The 20333-nt window shown below is 45.8% G+C and overlaps 2 protein-coding genes across 2 annotated transcripts; both read right to left on the bottom strand.

Moving 5' to 3' along the window:
* Window positions 1-684: 684 nt before the first annotated feature.
* Window positions 685-7814, bottom strand: SMKR1 (small lysine rich protein 1). The gene is made up of 3 exons (XM_032238499.1): window positions 7715-7814; window positions 5065-5155; window positions 685-3679 (listed from the first exon to the last, which is right to left on the bottom strand). Exons 2-3 carry the CDS (start codon window positions 5065-5067, stop codon window positions 3473-3475), a joined length of 210 nt encoding a protein of 69 aa, XP_032094390.1. The 5' UTR covers window positions 5068-5155; window positions 7715-7814; the 3' UTR covers window positions 685-3472.
* A 3208-nt stretch (window positions 7815-11022) lies between these two features.
* LOC116523399 (striatin-interacting proteins 2-like) lies at window positions 11023-20252 on the bottom strand (the record flags this gene model as incomplete). Its single annotated transcript, XM_032238501.1, has 7 exons — window positions 11023-11620; window positions 13492-13696; window positions 15131-15235; window positions 15410-15476; window positions 16805-16905; window positions 18623-18749; window positions 20155-20252. Coding segments are annotated over 7 exons (954 nt in total), but the record flags the coding sequence as incomplete, so codon positions are not given.
* Between the last annotated feature and the right edge of the window lie 81 nt (window positions 20253-20333).

Genomic DNA, 20333 nt, shown 5'->3' with positions numbered 1-20333 from the left:
ATGGGGAAGCCGGATTCACTTAACAACCGTGTTACTAATTTAACGAGTGCAGTGATTCGCTCAACAATTGTGGCAAGAAAGGTCGTAAAAAGGGGCAAAACTCACTTCACTGTCTCGCTTAGCAACAAAACGTTTGGGCTCAATTGCAGTTATAAGGCGAGGACTGCCTATATATGTGTGTGTGTGTGTGTGTGTGTGTGTGCAATTTTTTCTTGTTTACTAAAATGTCCATATTTTTATATACACTTTCGAACTGGCTGTGCTGACAAATAGGTCTTGGCAAAGAATCATTTTTGAAAAAATAAAATAATGCCAATCAGGTTGTCAGAAATACAGCTGCTAATTGTTGGCTTTCTATCTTGAAGGATCAAACGCTCTAATAAAACGTTATACTTGCACTTCAACTGTGGGTTATGTATGCTTCTCTGGTGTATTAATCAGTGCCCAGCTTTATGGTTACTAGGAGAAGCTAGTAGTGCCAGGGCAGACCTTGACTGAAAGGACTTCTAGTGCCAGTCCACCCTGCCCTCCATTAGCTGGACACACAAGAGGCTGCAATGGACTGCCCCAAAAAGCTTTGAAAAGCATTCAAACTCCTGTATTCAAGAATCAACAGTGGCTGAAGTTTTATTACCTCCAAACACTTTTTACATGTAAAAATAATAATAATAATAATAATAATAATAATAATAATAATAATAATAATACAGATAGGAAATTAAGTTAACAATGAATAATACCTTAAATATTTTGCTTCTCAGCTTTTGCATTTTCTATATTTCCTAGAAGTTGGCCTGTTCCCAGTTTGTGGAATAGCACCGCACCCTTATAGGAGAAATCTCAAAAGCAAAAACACTCTTTGCATTGAGGCCGTTGCAGAGTAAACAGCCTGCAACTTGCGGCCTTTTAACAATAAAAACCCAATTATTTTTTTTTGTCTACTTAAAAGAGAAACCCCAGAAGTTTGGTCCTGGGGTTCAGAGCAGGCAGGGAACACCAAAAAAAAAGCAAAAACACATCAGCACCGGAAGCCTCATGTATCTCTTAATCCAAAATAGCGAATGTGGGGAGGGGGGTTCTGTGTTACTTGTGCCTACCCTGATAACCAAAGGCAGCCCTGCCAAAGGAAGTTTCTTCAGAGCGTGGGGAAGCTTGTCTGTTTTCCATTTTACCTGCTGGCCTTGCAATAAAAGAAGAGACAGGTAGAGAAGCCACGGTGCTTGTAATGAAGTCGCTCGGCTCTTAAGTTCAGTCTCCCTGGGGAGGTTTGCAGAGACCCAACACTTTTAAGACGGGAGTAATCATGGCAACTTTTAAGACTTGTGGACTTCAACTCCCAGAATTCCTCAGCCAGCAAAGCTGGCTGAGGAATTCTGGGAGTTGAAGTCCACAAGTCTTAAAAGCTGCCACGGTTAGAGACCCCTGCTTTAGGATATTGCAAGTTAGATACCTAACTGGCCATTAAAAGCCACCTGTTTCTTCACCTTGTTAGACCACTGGACCACTATCCATCTCCAAGCCGTCTTTCTTTTTGTCCCAATCTGCTAGCTTCCACTTCCTTCTCCAGGGTTAACTTCTTTTGTGGGGCAACTTCTTAAAACTTCTTCCCCCCTCCTTCCAGCCTCACTTGCTTCCAAAACGCTAGCAAAAAATGGCACCAATCAAACAGACAAGAAATGTCTTAACAGCTTTTCAATATTCACGTTTGGGGATTCTGTACAGAGATCCTTAAAACCTTTTTGTGCCCGGAAGCTGTTAGGATACAGAATCCCCAAACATTTAATACGAAAATTCAAAAACCTTTTTTAAAATAATAAAAAACTTGTGGATAACCTACAACACAACAAAACAGCCTGTTTGGATGAAGACCAGAAGAAAAAGACCAGAAATAAACAGGGAAGGGGTTGCAATAGTGATGAGCCAGACACAAATCAGCAACCTGGCCTGTGTTGTGCGCAGAAGGAATGCCGTGCAGGCGATACGACACGGGTCAAAAGCAGATACAGGGAAGGAGTACAGGCCTCCCGATGCCGCATTTTTCCCACTAGGAAAGTGCAAATCGAACGGCCCAAGTGGCAGGCGATGCACCATGCCAAAAACGGAGGCGTGTGAGCAAGGCAGGGTCCTTAAAAGTGTTAAGTTGGCCGCCGCAACCATCCCACTTGGGTGTCTCGGAAGTTGCGCTGATATTGTGACACCCTACAACCTGTGTGGTTCCCCAGGGGCTGGTCTCTGAATCGGCTAAGGCCCAGGAGCCTTATCGCCAATCGATACGGAGGATGACGCTTGGCGCGTCAACTGGACTTTGCAAGAACAGTGAGGGCCCACTTTGGCAAGCTTTGAGGCAGCTTTGCGAGGCCCAAGAAGGATCTTCTGGACTGGACAATTCACCACATTACGCCCCTGAAGTGCATGAAATGCCTAGCTATGCTCTGCCCGAGATCAGTTCTCCACGGTTGATGAGAGAGTTTCTGATTTGACATTTTAGGCCCCCAAATGACAAGAAGACAGTGATCCAAGTTGCATCCTGAACCGACCAACCTCCCATCCGGGAGAAAGTTTTGCAGGGCAAAATGAAGTCCCCCCCTCCTCCCCTCTTCCGTGTATGGGAGCCATCTTTAAAACCTCATCTTTGGGCAAGGAGGACCCTATTTAGAGCTGGACGGGTGTGTGTGGGTGGGTGCAGTGAGTACTTCTGCTGATGCGAGTTGCGCACACAACCTCATTTCTTTACGCTGTCACAGTCATAAATGAAGGCCAGACCTCTAATGTGGCCACCAAGCCACATTATTATTATTATGGCTGCTCAAGCCAAGATCTGGCCAGGACCAGTGCCAAAAGGACAGAGGTCCCTACTGCAGAATCCTCTTGACAATTCCGCGGAGGGTTCCGGATCGCTCTCGGGAAATTTGGCCTGGCTCAAGGCCGCAACGGAGCACACCTCTTCCTTCTGGCTACCTGAGAAGAGACGGTGGCCAGGGACTCCTCGGCAGCTAGGGTGCTCAAGGAAAACTTGCTGACAAGCTTCCACACGTCATCCTGGCTTCCTGGGAAACCACGGTTGAAAGAACTGGCGTCCCAACAGCCCTGCGACTCCCACCCGGGCAGTCCCTGAAGCCGGCCCATGGTGCGTGCACCGAGCCACAACTCCCAAGTTATGACAAGGTGCAGGCAAGACGTCTCCGGCGCTCGAGGCCGCCTGAGGTGCAGAACGTCGCCTGCAGGAGGGTGTCGCGGGACATCTTGTGCGCTCGGCGTGGAGGCTGCTGCTCGCGCACGGGATCCAGAGCCGGTAGCAGCGGAGGTTTCCCGCGGTAAACACCACGCCGGTAGCTCAATGCAAGGTTTACTTGGTCAGGAGAGCAAGTGCCACGGCAAACCCAAGACGATTCGCCAAAGGTCCTCCTGCCCCTGACGGGACCCCCGTCCAGCGGCCCCTGGTGGGGGTCCTCCATCTTGCCCCGCAGCCCGCCTACTTCTTCTTCTTGCCTTTCTTCTTCTGAGAGCCCGGCCACGTGAAGCCGCGGAACTCCAGGCAGGCGGCGGCATTGTGGGCAATGTAGTAGAGGTTGAGCATGGCGGCTGGGCTCAGAATATCCACCTCCACGGCGGCCTTCTTGGATTTCTTCCCGCCCTTGGCTTTGCCTTTCCCTGAGCCCTTCCCTTTGCTCTTGCCTCCCTGTGTGTGGGGAGGGGGGGGGACAGAAAAAGCACACACAAAACCCACCATTTTGGGGGGGGCACTCTGAGGGTGCATTTCCCCAGGGGCCTGATAATGGAGAGCCACTTTGCTGCAGTGGTCAAGGAGTTGGCTTAGAAACCAGGAGACGGGGAGTTCTAGACCTGCCTTATCCATGAAAGCCGGCTAGGTGACTTTGGGCCAATCACCAGGAGACAAGGAGTTCTAGTCCCATTTTAAGCTTGAAAGACAGCTGGGTGACTTTGGGCCAATCTCTAGGAGACAAGGAGTTCTAGTCCCATTTTAAGCTTGAAAGACAGCTGGGTGACTTTGGGCCAATCTCTAGGAGACAAGGAGTTCTAGTCCCATTTTAAGCTTGAAAGACAGCTGGGTGACTTTGAGCCAATCACCAGGAGACGGGGAGTTCTAGACCTGCCTTAGTCATGAAAGCCGGCTAGGTGACTTTGGGCCAATCACCAGGAGACAAGGAGTTCTAGTCCCACTTTAAGCTTGAAAGACAGCTGGGCGACTTTGAGCCAATCACCAGGAGACGGGGAATTCTAGTCCCGCCTTAGGCAAGAAAGCCAATGGTGGGGGGGACTTTGGGCCAATCACACATGGTGGTGAATTCTAGCCCCGCCCTCCTGTACACATTGAAGACAAGTGAGTGACTTTGGGCCAATCACCAGGAGACGGTGAGTTCTAATCCTGCCTTACACCTGAAATCTGGTTGGTTGACTTTGGTTCAATCAGCACACGATGGTGGGTTGTAGTTCTACCTTAGGCTGGGTGACTTTGGGCCAACCACACATGGTGGGGAATTCTAGGCCCACCCTACTGCAGGCATCAAACACAACTGAGTGGCTTTGGGCCAATCGCCAGGCGACGGTGAGTTCTAGTCCCACCTTAGGCATGAAAGCCGGCTGGGTGACTTTGGGCCAGTCCCTCTCAACCCAGCCCACCTCACAGGGTTGTTTTGGGTTAAACAGGAAGGAGTATCCTCAAGTTGCTTCTAAAGTAATAAAGGCCAGATCACAATGAAATAAATCAAAATGCATAAATGCCACTTGTGCATCTGCAGATTATTTCATGGCCTGAGATGGCCTCTCCCATCCTCCCGTCCAGAAATCAGGCTAGCTATGTCGCGCAGCATCCACGCGAGGGGGATTCACTTAACAACCGTCGCAAGAAAGGTCACAAGATGGGGCAAAACCCACTTAACAACCATCTCGCTTAGGAACAGAAATTTTGGGGCTCAAAAATAAGCCGAGGATTCCCTGCATGCTTGGGCTCCCTCCCTCCCTCCCTCCCTCCCTCTGCAGCCAGAAAGGGCAAAATGTAATCTACCTGTTCCACAGGTGAGGCAAGGGGAAGGTATACATTACCATCGTAGCATCCTTTTATGCAGGTGAGCTGATGAGCATCGTGTCTCCTTTCAAAACCAGATCCCTGGATCGGATTCCAAACTCAGTTGATCTGCGGCGTTAAGGGAAAATAAACCAGCAAAATATATATATATATATAACTCAGGTTAAACCTTTTACATTGGTCAAAAATAACAGTATAAAACTCTCTGCAATGTATTTATGCACCCAGCACAAAATCAGTTCCTTTCCCCATAATGACAGGCAGTTAATCAAATCTTGATTGTGCTCAAGGAAGCACAATTATTGTGTCACATCATCAACCCTTGTGGTCTTCATTGCGGGCTTCCCATACGTCAATGAGGACACCAGCCACCACTTGATGTTGTGCTTAAGGACGGCACAGGATTCCTTAACAACCACAACCTGAACTGTCCTTGTACACTGAAGATCGCATTTAATTTCGTTGTACAAGTTGCAATGACAATAAAGCTAAACTAAATTAAAAAGCCAGCACGAAAAGGGACACACAAACAATCATTTCTAAAGCGAAAAAATATACACAAAAGTTTTTTTTTAAAAAACCCCAGAGCATTTGAAAAGCCTAAATGCACAAATAGGGGTAATCCTCAACTTATGACCCATAAGTGAGCCTACAACATTTCCATTGCTAAGTGAAACAGTTGTGAGTTTTGTCCCATTTTATTATCAGGCTGGCACAACCAAGGTTAAACAGAGCCCTGCGCTTATTAAGTTAGCAACACGGCGGTGAAGTGAATCTGACTTCCCCACTTTGTCGGGCGGTCGCAAAAGGGGATCACCGCAACGGCCGTTAAGTGTGAGAAACGGCCGTTAAATCCTTCCCCCCCCCCCAGTGCCATTGTAACTTTGAACGGCCGCTAAATGAACTTGTAAGCTGAGGACTACCTGGATGCAAATGGACACTCTCAACCACTTGGAGAGCGCTGTAAAGAAGAATGAAGCAGCATATAAATCTAAAAATCCTATTGCTAGTAATCCGAAAAGGTCCCGGAAGTGGTGAGTTTTCTGCTGCAGGGCGGTTTATAAATCCCGTAATTATTGTTAAATTGGAGCAGGAATTTTGTCCCTCGGTTGCATTTTTTATTGTCTTGTTCCTGCTTTATTTTTTTTCCTCCTAAACGTTTCAAGAGGAGACCCAGTTTGACTCCCTGCTTAAGGCAGAAACTGGGAGAGGTGAGTTCGAGTCCTACCCTAGGCCTGAAAGTCAAATCTCTCAGCCAAACCTACTTCAAAGGGTTGTTGTGGTGGGGAAAATAGGAAGAACAGAGTATTAAAGGCAGGGGAAGCGGAGGGAGGGAGGGAAGGAAGGGGAAAAAAGGGAAGGAGGGAAGGAAAAATTGGAGAGGAGGGAAGGAAAAAACAAAGGAAATGAGTGAAGGATGGAAACAAGAGGAAAGGAAGGAAGGAAAATTGGAAAGGAGGGAAGGAAAAGACGAAAGGAAGGAAATAGGGAGTGAAGGAGAGAAATGAAAGGAAGGAAGGGAAAGAGGGAGGGAAAGAAGGAAAAATTGGAGAGGAGGGAAGGAAAAGACAAAGGAAATGAGCGAAGGAAGGAAGCAAGAGGAAAATAAGGAAAAGAGGGAGAGAAGGAAGGGAAATTGGAAAGGAGGGAAGGAAAAGACGAAAGGAAGGAAATAGGGAGTGAAGGAGAGAAATGAAAGGAAGGAAGGGAAAGAGGGAGGGAAAGAAGGAAAAATTGGAAAGGAGGGAAGGAAAAGGTGAAGGAAATGAGTGAAGGAAGGGAGCAAGAGGAAAGGAAGGAAAAGAGGGAGAGAAGGAAGGGAAATTGGAAAGGAGGAAAAGACAAAAGGAAGGAAATAAGTGAAGGAAGGGGGAACAAGAGGGAAGGAAGGAAGGAAAAATTGGAAAGGAGGGAAGGAACAGGAAAGGCAGGAAATAGGGAATGAAGAAAAGAAATGGAGGGAAGGAAAAGAGGGCGGTAAACAAGGAAAAATTGGAAAGGAGGGAAGGAAAAAAGAAAAGGAAGGAAATAGAGTGAAGGAAGGAAAAGAGGGAAAGGAAGGAAATAGAGAGTGAAGGAAGAAAACAAGAGGAAAGAAAGGAGGGAAGACGAAAGGAAGGAAATAGGGAGTGAAGGAGAGAAATGAAAGGAAGGAAGGGAAAGAGGGAGGGAAAAAAGGAAAAATTGGAAAGGAGGGAAGGAAAAGACAAAGGAAATGAGTGAAGGGAGCAAGAGGAAAGGAAGGAAAGGAGGGAGAGAAGGAAGGAAAATTGGAAAGGAGGAAAAGACAAAAGGAAGGAAATGAGTGAAGGAAGGGAACAAGAGGGAAGGAAGGAAGGAAAAATTGGAAAGGAGGGAAGGAAAAAAGAAAAGGAAGGAAATAGAGTGAAGGAAGGAAATGAGTGAAGGAAGGAAAGGAAGGAAATAGAGAGTGAAGGAAGAAAACAAGAGGAAAGAAAGGAGGGAAGGAAACAAGGGAGGGAAAGAGGGAGGGAAGGAAAGAAGCATCCATGGAAATCCAGCTGCCTGCATTCAGACGAGGGGCTTCCCCGGAGGACCCACCACCGCCCGCCTGAGCCTCTTCGGGGAAAGCGGCTGCGGAAGAAGAGCCCGGCCGACCGGCCTCCCCACTTGCTCTCTCCCGCTTCGCCCCCAGAGGCCCCTAACCTGCCGGGCGCCGCCACCAGGACCCCGCGGGGCCCGTCCCCACGTGCTGCGCGAGACACGCGTCTCCCCCCGAAGCGCCGCAACCGCCGCAACGACCGCCCTCGGTGGGCGGGGCTTCTGGCGAGGGGGCGGGCTTCGGAGGCGTCTGTTTGTCCCGCGGCTGCCCCGGTTGCCATGGGGAAGGGGGCGGGTCCGACTCTCAGTGGCTAGGCAACGAGCCGGGGGGGGGCGGGGGAAAAGAGAAGGCCTGCGCCTGCGCAGTCAAAATAATTGTGTGTGTGTTTTTTTTTAAACCAGGTGGGCCCAAGCCTGGCCAGGTGAAGATTTGTGGACTTCAACTCCCAGAATTCCCTGGCTTTCTGTTTGTATCTAAGTTTATATAAAACCACCCAGATTAACATACCTACCAACACTGACAGGGCAAGTTGTGTGTGTTGTATATGTATATCCACTCAAACACACATATATAAACACAGCAAACCCTGCTCCCTTCTACCACTGATAACGTAACCTAGTTTGGTCATGAAACGTCTGGGGAAAAAACAGCCAAGCTCAGAGAGCACCGAGGACAACGCAGTTCAACCCTGAATGACAAACACAACTGCGACAATTGAGCTCAAAATTTCTGCTGCTAAGCGAAGTGAATGGTCTACCCCATTTTATGATCTTCCTTGCCACAGTTGTGAAGGAAATGACTGTGCAGTTGTTAAAGCAAGTTATTAAGTGAATCTGGCTTCTCCATTTGCCAGAAAATTGCAAAAAGGGATTGCGTGGCTCAGGGGACACAGCAGCAACCGTCATAAATACGAGTCAGTTGCCAATCGGCTGGATTTCGGTCACGTGACATTAGAGATGCTGCAACGGTCATAAGTGCGAAAAACGGTCACAAGTCGCTTTCCCCAGTGATGTAACTTCAAACAGTCACTAAATAAGCTGTTTTAAGTTGAGAATTACCTGTATTCTCCTTTTATCAGTTTCCTTCCTTTCTGTGTGATATTTCAGAAATTCATATGCTGGCTCACGATGGGGCAGTCAGAACTGGACATATCCTATGCATTAAGATGGAGGCTAAATCTTCTTAGCCTTTTCTTCAAAAAAAAAAATAATAATAATTGCAAATCCCCGACCCTTCTTAGCAGTAATTTTTTTAAAACAAATTTTTTTAAAAAATGCCACGGAGGTGGCTTCATAAACACATAATCCTATCTCCTAAATATAGTAATTTTCCCAGAGGGTAATGGCTTTTTAAAGATAAGGCTGTCCTTATTTCATTAAAAACCACATTTACAGACAGGCTGGGTAAGGAAGGAGGTTTGGCTGATCTGATAATCTGAATTTCAGTATGGTTTGGCTGCCTTATGCAGAGAGAGGTGCTGCCATCTGGCACATTAATTTTACAGCTTTAAAAAAAACATGTTAAGGCAGAAGGGGAAAAGTAGACTTTGAGGATGGATGGATGGAAGGAAGGAAGGAAAGAAAAATTAATTTCTTCATTTATTTTTTTACTACAAAATGCATTTGTACTACAGTTGCTCTTGAGGTTATTGCTTTGCGGTATAATACATCCCTGTTTTAATCCATTTAATTTCACAGTACATTAAATCAACATTTCAAACTTGCCCGGAAAGCTTTTCCTGTAGCTTCAAATGCTCTCTCACTATTACAGTGAAAATTCTGGTTTTCTGGGTGTCTGTAACAAACATTTAAATATCATTAAATAATCTAAAGACTAAAAAAGTTTTTAAGAATTAAGATTTTTATTCTTCCTTACACCTCGTGCTTAGGATAATACACACACACTTCCTTAAAAAATAATTTGTGAATGCAATACGAAATCCACATTTTCACTCTGCAGGAATAAAAGAATAACCGAGGGATCTGAACGCATTCCCGATAAGCCACTATCGACACAATTATTGTGCGGGGGCCACAGAGCAAATATTTTCGCATGCCGCTACAATTTTTAAAATCACATATTTTTCGTTTCCGAACGCCTGCTCCAAAATAGGATTGCAAACAAAATGATATTTGTTTTTGTTTTTGTCTTTATGCAGACAACTTTCCCAGAATGGATAAAGTGCACATCTGGCTTTCGGTGAACTGGGAAATTTTAAGGCCACGTATTTACCGGGTGGCTAAATATATTCATCACTGCATCTGCTTCCTTCTTTAGGTAGAATGTTGCATAAATGATGGGCTTTTTTGTGTGTGTGCCTGAAAAATGCAGCCTGTCCAGCTTTTGGACAAAAATGTCCTTTTCAGAATGAAAAGAGTAAAATCTTCTTCTTTGTATTGTAAAGAGAAATTGCTGCCATGTGACTCAAGCTGCCGATAAAAGTGTGTCACGCACATTAGCCATACATTCAAGCATGTCAGAGTACAAGCGTGTCTGATACCCTTCTGCTCCTTCTTGCTACCCGTGTTCGTGGCATAAACACACACAAAGCATGAAGCAGTTCATGTGAGAACCCGTGTTATCGCCGCCGGAAGAGCAGGTTTAGGGATGTGCAAACATATCCTCGAAGCGTGAAGAGGCAAGCAAAGGGGCCTGGCATGCTTCAAACATTGTCACATTGCAGGAATAAAAGAGAGAACACGTGTAGGGAGGGATCTGAATGCATTCCTGAAAAGCCACTATGAACACAATTATTGTGCGGTGCCCTTTAGTAAATATTTTGCATGCCGCTACGATTTTTAAAATCATGCGCGTTTTCTTTTTCAAACCAGGTAAGAGCTGAACATTGGGTGCATTTTTGATTCGAAAATGCATCAAGCCTTCTGGAAACATCAGTTTAATGCAGCGTTGCAACGCTTGGGGAAAAATTATTGGAATACGTGCCCGGGGAAGATGGAAGAAAATTGCACAGTGCTTTTACATATTTTTGGTATATAATTTCCACATCTCTAATATATTTTTATGTATTGGAGACACACAAATGCCCCCTAATTCATCCTGAAAAATTATTCTATGAATACTGTTTTCTAGTTGAAGATTATTATAGGTGGGTATGAAATACAAATGGGGAGGGGGGGGATTTTGCTGAAATGTTTGATGGAATCAGCAATAGATTGTCTGTAGTGAGAGAAATGACTTGGCTTACAGATATATGTTTGCCCAGGTATCTTACTCATAGAAAATATTTATAATAGCAACCAAAATCTTGGAGAGATATGATGCACACAGCAGGGGTTTCCAATCTTGGCCACTTTAAGACTTGTGGACTTCAAATCCCAGAATTCCCTAGCCAGAATCTTCCTCCCAGAATTCCCCACCTGGCTTGGGAATTCTGGGAATGGAAGTCCACGGATCTTAAAGTCAAGGTTGCACACCAGCACTGTACAGAATCCCCTTCATTCAAAACCACCATTCTAAGATATTTAAATATATATCATGTGCCCTGGATCAGGGAAAAATGACGGAAACAATATTAATAAAAATAATAATAAACTTCTCTTTGCTTACAGACCTATAACGTTGAGGGGAAAGGAGGAGAGGCTTGGAAAGGTAAAATAATTCTTTTTTACAACTTCTAGCAGGTAATTCCCTGTGGAAAGATGTCCACAAAGAAAGAAAAAAAACCCTTCCTCTTTCCCCCCCTCCCTAATGTAGCACTTGTCGGCCGAAGCGCCGAGTTCGAATCCCGTCCCCCCCCCATCACTGGTAGCCCAGCAGTTCTTCCCAGTGAATGGGCTGGGAAAATACTTCTCTCTCGAGCCAGAGTTCGTACGAGTAGCGGAAATCTTCGGGCAGTTCTAACGGTTGTCCCAACACGCTCTGGAGGCAGTTGTCGACCGGAGAAAATTCAGCGTCCCGGATCTGGTCGTATCTCCGGCTATTAAAGGACTCAATGTGGGCTCGTAAACTGCATTCTTCGGCTTGGAAGTCCCAAGGACGAGCATCGATGTCTAGGGGCCGAAAACACACAGGGGGGAAAGTGAGGCAGGATTTTCGTGGATTACAGAGTGACCACTGGGCCTGAAAACCGGGGACTCACGGGAGTTGAAGGCAGGGCTGGCTTCGCGGTTAAGGTGCCGGGAGAGGGTGAGTTCTAGTACCGCCTTGGGCATGGAAACCAGTGAGTGACTTTGGGCCAATCACCAGGAGATGGTGAGTTCTAGTTCTCCCTTAGGCATTAAAGTCGACTGGGTGAATTTGGTCCAATCACCAGGAGACGGTGAGTTCTAGTTCTAGTTTTCCTTGTTTTCACCTACGCTCTCCGAACCAAGTATTTAGAAAGAACGTAGACTGCTAGAGGTAGTCCTTAATTTATGACCACAAGGAGACCTTATATACCATTTCAGACAAATGGCTATCCAATCTCTTCCTAAAAGCCTCCAGTGTTGGAGCATTCACAACTTCTGGAGGCAACTTCTCTTCCACTGATTAATTGTTCTAACTGTCAGGAAATTTCTCCTCCGTTCTAGGTTGCTTCTCTCCTTGATTAGTTTCCACCCATTGCTTCTTCTTTTACCCTCAGGTGCCTTGGAGAATCCCTCCCTCGCTCCTTCCTTCCTTCCTTCCTTCCTTCCTTCCTTCCTTCCATCCATCCATCCATCCATCCATCCATCCATCCATCCATAGAATAAAATAGAATAGAATACAATGCAATAGCAGAGTTGGAAGGAACCTTGGAGGCCTTCTAGTCCAACCCCCTGCCTAGGCAGGAAACCCTACACCATTTCAGACAAAAGGCTATCCAACCTCTTCTTAAAGACTTCCAGTGTTGGAGCATTCACAACCTCTGGAGACAAGTTGTTCCACTGATTGATTGTTCTGACTGTCAGGAAATTCCTCCTCAGATCTAAGTTGCTTCTCTCCTTGATTAGTTTCCACCCATTGCTTCTTGTTCTGCCCTCAGGTGCCTTGGAGAATCCCTCCCTCCCTTGTTCCTTCCTTCCTTCCTTCCATCCATCCATCCATCCATCCATCCATCCATCCATAGAATAAAATAGAATAGAATAACAGAGTTGGAAGGGACCTTGGAGGTCTTCTAGTCCAACCCCCTGCCTAGGCAGGAAACCCTACACCTCTTCAGACAAATGGCTATCCAGCATCTTCTTAAAGACTTCCAGTGTTGGGACATTCACAACTTCTGGAGGCAACTTCTGTCCCACTGATTCATTGTTCTCACTGTCAGGAAATTCCTCCTCAGTTCTAGGTTGCTTCTCTCCTTGATTAGTTTCCACCCATTGCTTCTTGTCCTACACTCAGGTGCCTTGGAGAATAGCTTGACTCCCTCTTCTTTGTGGCAGCTCCTGAGATATTGGAAGACTGCTATCATGTCTCCCCTAGTCCTTACAATACAATACAATACAATAGCAGAGTTGGAAGGGACTTTGGAGGTCTTCTAGTCCAACCCCCTGCCTAGGCAGGAAACCCTACACCATTTCAGACAAATAGTTATCCAATCTCTTATTAAAATCTTCCAGTGTTGGGGCATTCACAACTTCTGGAGGCAACTTCTGTTCCACTGATTAATTGTTCTCACTGTCAGGAAATTCCTCCTTCCTTCTAAGTTGCTTCTCTCCTTGATTAGTTTCCACCCATTGCTTCTTGTCCTACCCTCAGGTGCTTTGGAGAATAGCTTGACTCCCTCTTCTTTGTGGCAACTCCTGAGATATTGGAAGACTGCTATCATGTCTCCCCTAGTCCTTCTCTTCATTAAACCAGACATACCTAGTTCCTGCAACCGTTTCCTCGTCTGCTTGGGTTAACCGGAGTTGAGCTACAGTGCAGTTTCACTGGGGAGGGGAGGGGGGGCTTGTGTCACACTCACCGTTGCCGTACGCCCAGTCATCGTTCATGCGGTGACGGACCTTCTGGTAGATGGCCGACATGGTTTTCATGTTGCTCTTCCGCCACTGGCGCCCGAGGTACTTGGTCTGGATCTTCAGCAGCTTCAGGACGTAGAGCTGCATCATGGCTTGTTTCACCTTCAGAGCCCGCTTCAGGATGGGAGCCGACTTGAAGACAACCAGCATCTGTCCAGAGGCCAGAAGGGAAGAAATGCAGTCAGGCTCCTTTCAACAAAAGAGAATATTTGTAGCTCAAGGTCCTTGGGGCTCTACGAGCTTGGTGGTTTTCTTGCAGGCATTTCGTGACCCAACTAGGGAACATCATCAGTGCTAGAAGGGGAGTGGGGTTTGCAGAGTAGAAGAGAGGAGGGAGGAGGAAGAGGAGGAGGAGAGAAAAAGACTGTGGGGTCCCTGGTGCTCTCTGAGCTTGGTGGTTTTCTTGCAGATGTTTCATGACCCAAGTAGAGAACATCATCAGGGCTAGAAGAGAGTGGGGGTTGTGGAGAGAAGGATAGGGGGAAAAGGAAGAAGAGGAGGATGAGGATGAGGATGAGGAGAAGAAGAAGAAGAAGAAGAAGAAGAAGAAGAAGAAGAAGAAGAAGAAGAAGAAGAAGAAGAAGAAGAAGAAGAAGAAGAAATGATAGATGATGATGGTCCTTGGTGCTCTCTGAGCTTGGTGGTTTTCTTGCAGACATTTCGTGACCCAACTAGGGAACATCATCAGTGCGAGAAGGGAAGGGGGTTTGCAGAGAGGAGGAGGAGGAGGAAAAGAAGAAGAATGAGAAGAAGAGAAGAAGAAAAGGAGGAGGAGGAGGAGGAGGAGGAGAGAAGAAGAGGAGGAGAAGAGGAGGAGGAGAGGAGGAGGACTGCAGGGTCCTTGGTGCTCTCTGAGCTTGGTGGTTTTCTTGCAGACATTTCGTGACCCAACTAGGGAACATCATCAGTGCGAGAAGGGAAGGGCGTTTGTGGAATGAGGGAGAAGGAGAAAGAGAAGGGCAGGAGGAGGAGGAGGACTGTGGGGTCCTTAGTGCTCTGTGAGCTTGTTTGTATTCTTGCAGACATTTCGTGACCCAACTAGGGAACATCATCAGTGCTAGGAGTTTGCTGTCAGTTTTTGTTCTATTGTATTAGAATATATTGTATTGGAACATAAACTGACAGCAAACTGGACTAGTTTGGATCATGAAACTTCTGCAAAAAAAAAAAAAAAAATCAAGCAAAACTCACGGTTGTTGTTGTTGTTGTCCTCCTCCTTAAGCAAACTTCACCCACTCCCTTCCAGCACTGATGATGTTACCTAGCTGGGTCATGAAAGTTTAGAGAGCACCAAGGACCCCACAGTTCTCCTCCTCCTCCTCTCTTCCTCCTCTTCCTCTTCCTCCTCCTTCTCCTCTTCCTCCTCCTCTTCCTCCTCCTCCTTCTCCTCTTCTTCCTCCTCTTCCTCCTCCTCTTCCTTCTCCTCCTCCTCTTCCTCCTCCTTCTCCTCTTCCTCCTCCTCCTCCTCTTCCTCCTCCTCTTCCTTCTCCTTCTCCTCTTCCTCCTCCTCCACCTCCTTTTTCTCCTCCTCCTCCTTCCTCCTCCTCCATATAAATAAATAAATGCCTACATCTCTTGACCTACCATCGTCCTTGAATGTTTCCATTTGGTCAGTTTGTTGAGAATCCTCAGGAGGTTGATGCAGGAGAAGAGGTTTCTCCAGCAAAACTGGTTGTTGTCTCCCGCCTCCTTCGGCCGAGGGGGGAAAAATGACACATTGCAGCACTCCACTGGAACAGTTCCCCCCCCCCTTCACAACTAACAAACGGGGCTGGACTAGAAGACCTCCAAGGTCTCATCCAGCTCTATGCTGATTAACCAACCCCCCCAATGTGCAGGAGGTGATAAATAACGGTGACTTACGAGACTTTCAGCATTGAGTTCCGGTAACTCATGGACGGTGCTGGCGGGGTAATCCAAGGCAGAAACACTACAGGGAAATCAAAGGGAAGAGAGAGAGAGATGGGAGAAAGAAGAGGTGAGAGAGAGAGAGGAGAGAGAGAGAGGAGGAGAAGGAGAAGAAGAGGAGGACGAGGAAGAAAGAAGGAAGAAGAGGAGGAAAAAGAAAGGAAGGAAGAAGGAGGAGAAAGAGAAGAAGAGGAAGAAGAAAGAAGAAGAGGAGGAAGAAGAAAGAAGGAAGAGGAGATAGAGGAAGAAAGGAGGAGAGGTAGAGGAAGAAAGAAGGAAGGAGAAGAGGAAGAAGAAAGAAGGAAGAAGGAGAAGGAGAAAGAGAAGAAGAGGAGGAAGAAGAAAGGAGGAAGAAGGAGAAAGAGAAGAAGAGGAGGAGGAAGAAAGAAGGAAGGAGAAGAAGAAAAATAGGAAGAAGAGGAGGAGAAGAAAGAAAGGAGGAGAGGTAAAGAAAGGAAGAAAGAAGGATAAGAGGAAGAAGAAAGAAGGAAGGAAGAAGGAGGAGGAGGAGAAAGAGAAGAAGTGGAGGAAGAAGAAGGAAGGGGAAGAGGAAGAAGAAAGAAGGAAGAAGGAGGAGGAGAAAGAGAAGAAGAGGAGGAAGAAGAAAGGAGGTAGGAAGAAGGAGAAAGAGAAGAAGAGGAGGAAGAAAGAAGGAAGGAGAAGAAGAAAAATAGGAAGAAGAGGAGGAGGAGGAGGAAGAAAGGAGAGGTAAAGAAAGGAAGAAAGAAGGATAAGAGAAAGAAGAAAGAAGGAAGAAAGAAGGAGGAGAAAGAGAAGAAGTGGAGGAAGAAGGAGGAAGGGGAAGAGGAAGAAGAAAAAAGGAGGGAAGAAGGAGGAGGAGAAAGAGAAGAAGAGGAAGAAGAAGAAAGAAGGAAGGAGGAGGAGAAGAAGAGGAAGAAAGGAGGAGAGGTAGAGGAAGACAGAAGGAAGGAGAAGAGGAAGAAGAAAGAAGGAAGAAGGAGGAGAAAGAGAAGAAGAGAAGAAAGAAGGAAGGAGAAAGAGAAGAAGAGGAGGAAGAAAGAAGGAGAAGAAGAAAAAGAGGAGGAGGAGGAAGAAGAAAGAAGGAGGGAAGAAAGAGAAAGAAGGAAGGAGGAGAAGAAGGAGGAGAGGTAGAGAAAGAGGAAGAAAGAAGGAGAAGAAGAAGGAAGGAAGGAGGAGGAGGAGGAGAAAGAGAAGAAGAGGAGGAACAGAAGAAAGAAGGGAGACAGAAGAAGAAGAGGAAGAAAGAAGGAGAAGAGGAGGAGGAGGAAGAAGAAGGTAAAGCAAGGCTTCAGTTGAAGGTCTGAAAGGGCCTCGTGGGTTGGGGGGGGCAGCCACGGGGAGTCGGGGGGGGGGGGCTGGAGGCGGCACCTGTTTTTGGCGGTGATGTAGGACAGGATGTTCTGGTTGAAGAACTTCAGGATCAGCGGGATGCAGTTGGCGAAGACCAGATGCTGGGCGACATATTCGAACTGCAGGAGGAGGGAGAGAAGGGATTTCAAGGACGGGGATTCTTTCTAGCTCTGGGTTGAACTGGGGGGTCCTGGGTGCTCTCTGAGCGGGGTTGTTCTCTTGCGGACGTTGCAGGGCCCAACTAGAGAACATCATCAGTGCTGGAAGGAAGAGGGGGTGGGGGGAGGAGGAAGAGAAAGGAGAAGGAATAAAGGGAAGGGAGGAAGGAAAGGAAGGCAGTGAGGAGGGGGGACGCGAAGGGAAAGGTAGGGAAGGAAGGAAGGAAGGGAAGGAAAGAAGGAGGAAGGGAAGGAGATAGGGAAGGGAAAGGAGGAAGGAAGGAGGGAGGGAGAGAAGGAGGGAGGGAGGAGATAGGGAAGAGGAAGGGAGGAAGGAAGGAAGGAGAGGGGGAGGGAAGGAAGGGAGGAGATAGGGAAGAGGAAGGGAGGAAAGAAGGAGGAAGGGAAGGAGATAGGGAAGGGGAAGGAAGGGAGGGAGGGAGGAGAGAAGGAGGGAAGGAAGGGAGGAGATAGGGAAGAGGAAGGAAGGAAGGAGGAAGGGAGGAGGGAAGGAGGAAAGAAAGAAGGGAAGAAGGAAGGAAGACAAAGGGAGGGAGGGAAGGAAGAAAAGGAGGGAGGACAGAAATGGGGAGAGAGGGAGGAAAGGAAGGAAGGTGACAAAGAGAGAGAGTGAGCGAGTGAGGAATGGAGGAAGGAAGGAGAGAGGGAGGGAAGGAAGGAAGGAAGAACTTGTCGGTGTTGGCTCCCTTGTGACTCACTAGATTGCAGGTAATCCTCAATTTACGACCACAATTGAACCCAAAACTTATGTTGCTAACAGTTGAAACACGCTTGCAAAGGTAAGTAGAACAGCGCGGGGGGGAGGAATCCACTGTGCCCCCCGATTTAGATTTAGAAAGCAGAAAATCCTGCTTTTTAGCTAATATAAATCGCCAGCACAGAGGATTGCCGGAAAAAACTCATCGCCCGGAACCGGTAGCATTTTTTTACTACCATTTTGGGCAAACAGCTGGTATCTTCTCTTTTTCCCTCCCTCTCTCTTTTTTTTAAAAAAAGCATGTTTTCATTTTAAGCACACAAATACAAAGACATAGACTACATTTATACAACACGCCCGAACATCATGTTTTTTTTCTTATAGCAGTTTTAGATTGGTAGGTATTTTTATATGCAATATTTCCCCTCCTAATCACCTTATCATTGAGTTTCACCATTTTTAACCCTAAAATGGGTTAAATATCCTACGGGATAGGTCCTACGGGATTGGGCGGCATATAAATTTATTAAATCACAATTACAATTTATTAAATTACCATTACTAATCTACCTATATTTTTGCTAATTAACTCAGACAAACTTTATCTCTCCTTTGTGTATATAACATTTATCCTTTATTTATAATCTTTATCTTCCTTAAGTACTCATCGTTAATTTTTCTTTCTTTCCTCCAGCCACCTGTACTATTTTTCCCAGACCAAATAATATTCTGTCTCTGCTTTTCCTTGAATTTCTTTTGTTAATTTGTCCATCTCAGCACAGTTCCAGCTGGCATCTTTACTACCAGTTCAGGCAAAGAACTGGCATCTTTACCGCTGATTTGGGCAAACTGGTCCAAAGGGGTAGCATTTCAAACCCTGATGGATACACAATGCGAATAAAATACCCTAAATTCCGGAGGAAACCTCTTTCCTGTCTCCAAAGACGGGATGATTCCTACCTGATAAACGTGGTTCAGCTTAAAATGCTTCAGGAGCAACAACAATAAAGCAGAGATGCTCTTCACGACGATTTCTTTGTGCCGGTTGACGTCGATCCCCAGTTTCATGCTCTGGAGGACGGTCACCCTGAAATCCAGGAGGAAGAAAAAGATGAAGATTTGTATAGAGTTTGCAGCAATCCAACCAGCACACAAGTAAGTAATTCAGCAGGATTCATGTAAGGATTCAAGTGAGAAACAATTAATCAGTGCCTCCAGAAGCTGTGAATGCTCCAACTCTGGAAGTCTTTAAGAAGATGTTGGATAGCCATTTGTCTGAAACGGTATAAGGTTTCCTGCCTAGGCAGGGGGTTGGACTAGATGACCTCCAAGGTCCCTTCCAACTCTGCTATTGTCTTGTATCGTATCGTATCGTATCCTATCTATCTATCTATCTATCTATCTATCTATCAATGTTTATGTCCCTATCTATCTATCTATCTATCTATCTAAATTAATTAATCAGTAGAACAGAAGTTGCCTCCAGAAGTTGTGAATGCCCCAACACTGGAAGTCTTTAAGAAGATGTTGGATAGCCATTTGTCTGAAATGTTATAGGGTTTCCTGCCTAGGCAGGGGGTTGGACTAGAAGACCTCCAAGGTCCCTTCCAACTCTGCTATTGTATTGTATTGTATTGTATTGTATTGTATTGTATCTATCTATCTATCTATCTATCTATCTATCTATCTATCTATCATCTATCTATCTCTCTATCTATCTATCTATCTATCTATCTATCATCTATCTCTCTATCTCTCTATCTATCTATCTATCTATCTATCTATCTATCTATCTATCTATCATCTATCTAAATTAATTAATCAGTAGAACAGAAGTTGCCTCCAGAAGTTGTGAATGCCCCAACACTGGAAGTCTTTAAGAAGATGTTGGATAGCCATTTGTCTGAAATGTTATAGGGTTTCCTGCCTAGGCAGGGGGTTGGACTAGAAGATCTCCAAGGTCCCTTCCAACTCTGCTATTGTATTGTATTGTATTGTATTGTATTGTATTGTATTGTATTGTATTGTATTGTATTGTATTGTATGTATGTATGTATGTATCTATCTATCTATCTATCTATCTATCTATCTATCTATCTATCTATCTATCATCTATCTATCTATCTATCATCTATCTCTCTATCTCTCTATCTCTCTATCTCTCTATCTATCTCTCTCTCTATCTATCTATCTATCTATCATCTATCTAAATTAATTAATCAGTAGAACAGAAGTTGCCTCCAGAAGTTGTGAATGCCCCAACACTGGAAGTCTTTAAGAAGATGTTGGATAGCCATATGTCTGAAACGGTATAAGGTTTCCTTCCTAGACAGGGGGTTGGACTAGAAGACCTCCAAGGTCCCTTCCAACTCTGCTCTTGTCTTGTCTTGTATTAAGAAAGAAACTTTAGAGAGAGGAAATACCCAATTCCTGCAACCATCCCACCATATGGGACGAGTTCCCTAGCTTTTCCCGGTGTGCCATCCACTTACGGCATTTCCTCCGGCAACACATCTGCCAGGATGTTGATTGAGTCGGTCTTGGCTTTTGAAGTTGGAGCCGCAGCTAACAGGATCTTCAACAGAGCGATCTGAAGCAGGGAAGGAGATGACCAAGGCGAAAGTAGACTTTAAAACAGGGGTCTCCAAACAAGGCTATTTAAAGACTTCCG

This window comes from Thamnophis elegans, unplaced genomic scaffold, assembly GCF_009769535.1.
Source record: "Thamnophis elegans isolate rThaEle1 unplaced genomic scaffold, rThaEle1.pri scaffold_252_arrow_ctg1, whole genome shotgun sequence".
Lineage (NCBI taxonomy): Eukaryota > Metazoa > Chordata > Lepidosauria > Squamata > Colubridae > Thamnophis > Thamnophis elegans.
This window is presented reverse-complemented; position numbering and strand designations above follow the sequence as displayed.